General features: G+C 41.8%; 1 protein-coding gene across 1 annotated transcript in view; it reads left to right on the forward strand.

Annotated features, from left to right (window-relative positions):
• LOC101863306 (solute carrier organic anion transporter family member 2A1) overlaps positions 1 to 1,916 on the forward strand; it is a gene marked incomplete at its 3' end in the record, with an annotated part of 19,116 nt that overhangs the window by 8,114 nt on the left and 9,086 nt on the right. The window contains 1 exon segment of the mRNA XM_013089316.2: positions 1,672 to 1,830. Within this exon segment, the coding sequence (XP_012944770.1) occupies positions 1,672 to 1,830 (159 nt within the window).

The following is a 1,916-nucleotide window of genomic DNA, read 5'->3' on the forward strand; positions in this document are numbered from 1 at the left end:
ACACACACACACACACACACACACACACACACACACGCATGCCTGTGCGTGAGCGCGCGCGTGCAAAGAAGGAGGAGAGATAAGGACGATAGATGTTAGATAGGAAATGAGGAGCAAACCTCAGCAGAGCACTGTCAACCACCAACTAAAATTGCTGCGTCTGTAATAAGTCACAGTGTGACAGTGGACATTGGATTGGAACAGACGATGCTGGTATCGACTCGGGACATCTTGGAACAGATGGCAGTCTCATTTGTGAAAATGTAAATTAGGTCAGAAAAACCCTCACTTATTTACATACTTTTATTTTGTTTGCCTTGCTTTATTTGGTCCTGTTTTGAATTTTCTCGTGGTTTACAGTCAAAGGGCGGGCAGCTAGCTAAGTTGGCATTATGCTAGGCTATGGTGCTGATGAACATGGTTCAAATCTCCTGTGTCGCGTTCTTGAACGCTTTTACCGGAATGTTCTCAGATCTCTTTCTACTTGGCTTTGTTTCATTGAAGACGAACTTTGTACGTTCTGGGCGGTTCAGCCTTTTAGAATCCTTACAGTGTTCAAAGGGGTAAATATAATATATAAACCATAATATACCACTGAAAAACTGAAAAGTTTTATTTGTGGTTACGACCATGTTCTACTACAGCAAGCGTCCATTTTTGTGTTTGCCATAGAAACGATGGTATCACGGATAAGTGGACAGACGTTTTCATCGTTTGCTTACAAGTGATACCAAGAGATTGCTATGTGACAGTTGATACAAGGAAAGGGATTCCCGTCAATATTATATTATTATGATTCTTGCTTTTGTTTCACCTTAAACTGTCCTCGTGGTTTTATGCACCCCGCATAATTTAGCAAAATTTGATCTTTTTTGTGTGTGCATAATTTCTGATTATTTTCCTCTATCATTCTTTGTTAAAATTAACAGAATCGCACAATTTCACATTTGTGGGTTCAGTTTGTATAATTTCAGAAATATTTGGGGGAATAAAACCACGGGGACAGCTTAAAGGACCAACAAGTAAGGCGACAGATAGCCTCATTTTTTCAAAGCATTCAGCTCAGTATATTTGCTCAAAAACTCACCTGTCTTTGTGTTTAGCGTCAACATTTGTAATCATTTCTTAAAATGTTAATTTAGCGAGCTCCTTGAGACTCATTTTATCACTGCTGCTTAGGTCCGGCCAAGATTCACGTTTACCTTCGCACGCCTGCACACGGACATAGCGATATACGCTCTTATACTTCCTCTGAGCGTCCAGAAATAGAGGCAGCTTGTCCAAATACATGTGTACAGAAAGGAAACGCATGATACACACATACATTTGTCAGCAGCTGGATCTAGACACGATGGAATACAGATTCGTACACACACACACGACACACACACACGCTCGCAGAATTGGTCTTAGTCTAAGATACAACATGTAATACTTTGCTTACTTTTAAGTCTAAAAATCACTGCTTGATTGAATGCTTATTTTCTAAAAAGGATTTATACACATACATTGATAACAGTCTAGATGTCCAAGTCCCCCCTTTTAAATCTATAAATATGTAAATTGATTGATTGAATAATTGATTGCTTTTTTAAAAAACGATTGGTACATGACGCTCTTAACAATCTAGATATCCTTCCCCCCACCCCTCCCCCCTTCCCTAATGCTCAGAGTGGGCATTGGCCGGTCAGCATTACGTGGCGTACGCCTCCCTGGTTGTCCTGGTCCTGGGTATGCTCCTTCAAGGCGTGGCCAAGGGTCCGCGATTTTCCTTCTCCGCCACGTATGTGGACAACAACACGGAGCAGGTCAACACTGGTTACTACACAGGTGACTACATGGCACTTTCACTGTCTCTGTCTCAGTCCCTGAACCCTCCCCCTCTCCACCCCCCCTCTTTCTCTCTCTCTCTCTCT

Source organism: Aplysia californica, unplaced genomic scaffold (genome assembly GCF_000002075.1).
Source record: "Aplysia californica isolate F4 #8 unplaced genomic scaffold, AplCal3.0 scaffold00924, whole genome shotgun sequence".
Classification (NCBI taxonomy): Eukaryota; Metazoa; Mollusca; class Gastropoda; order Aplysiida; family Aplysiidae; genus Aplysia; species Aplysia californica.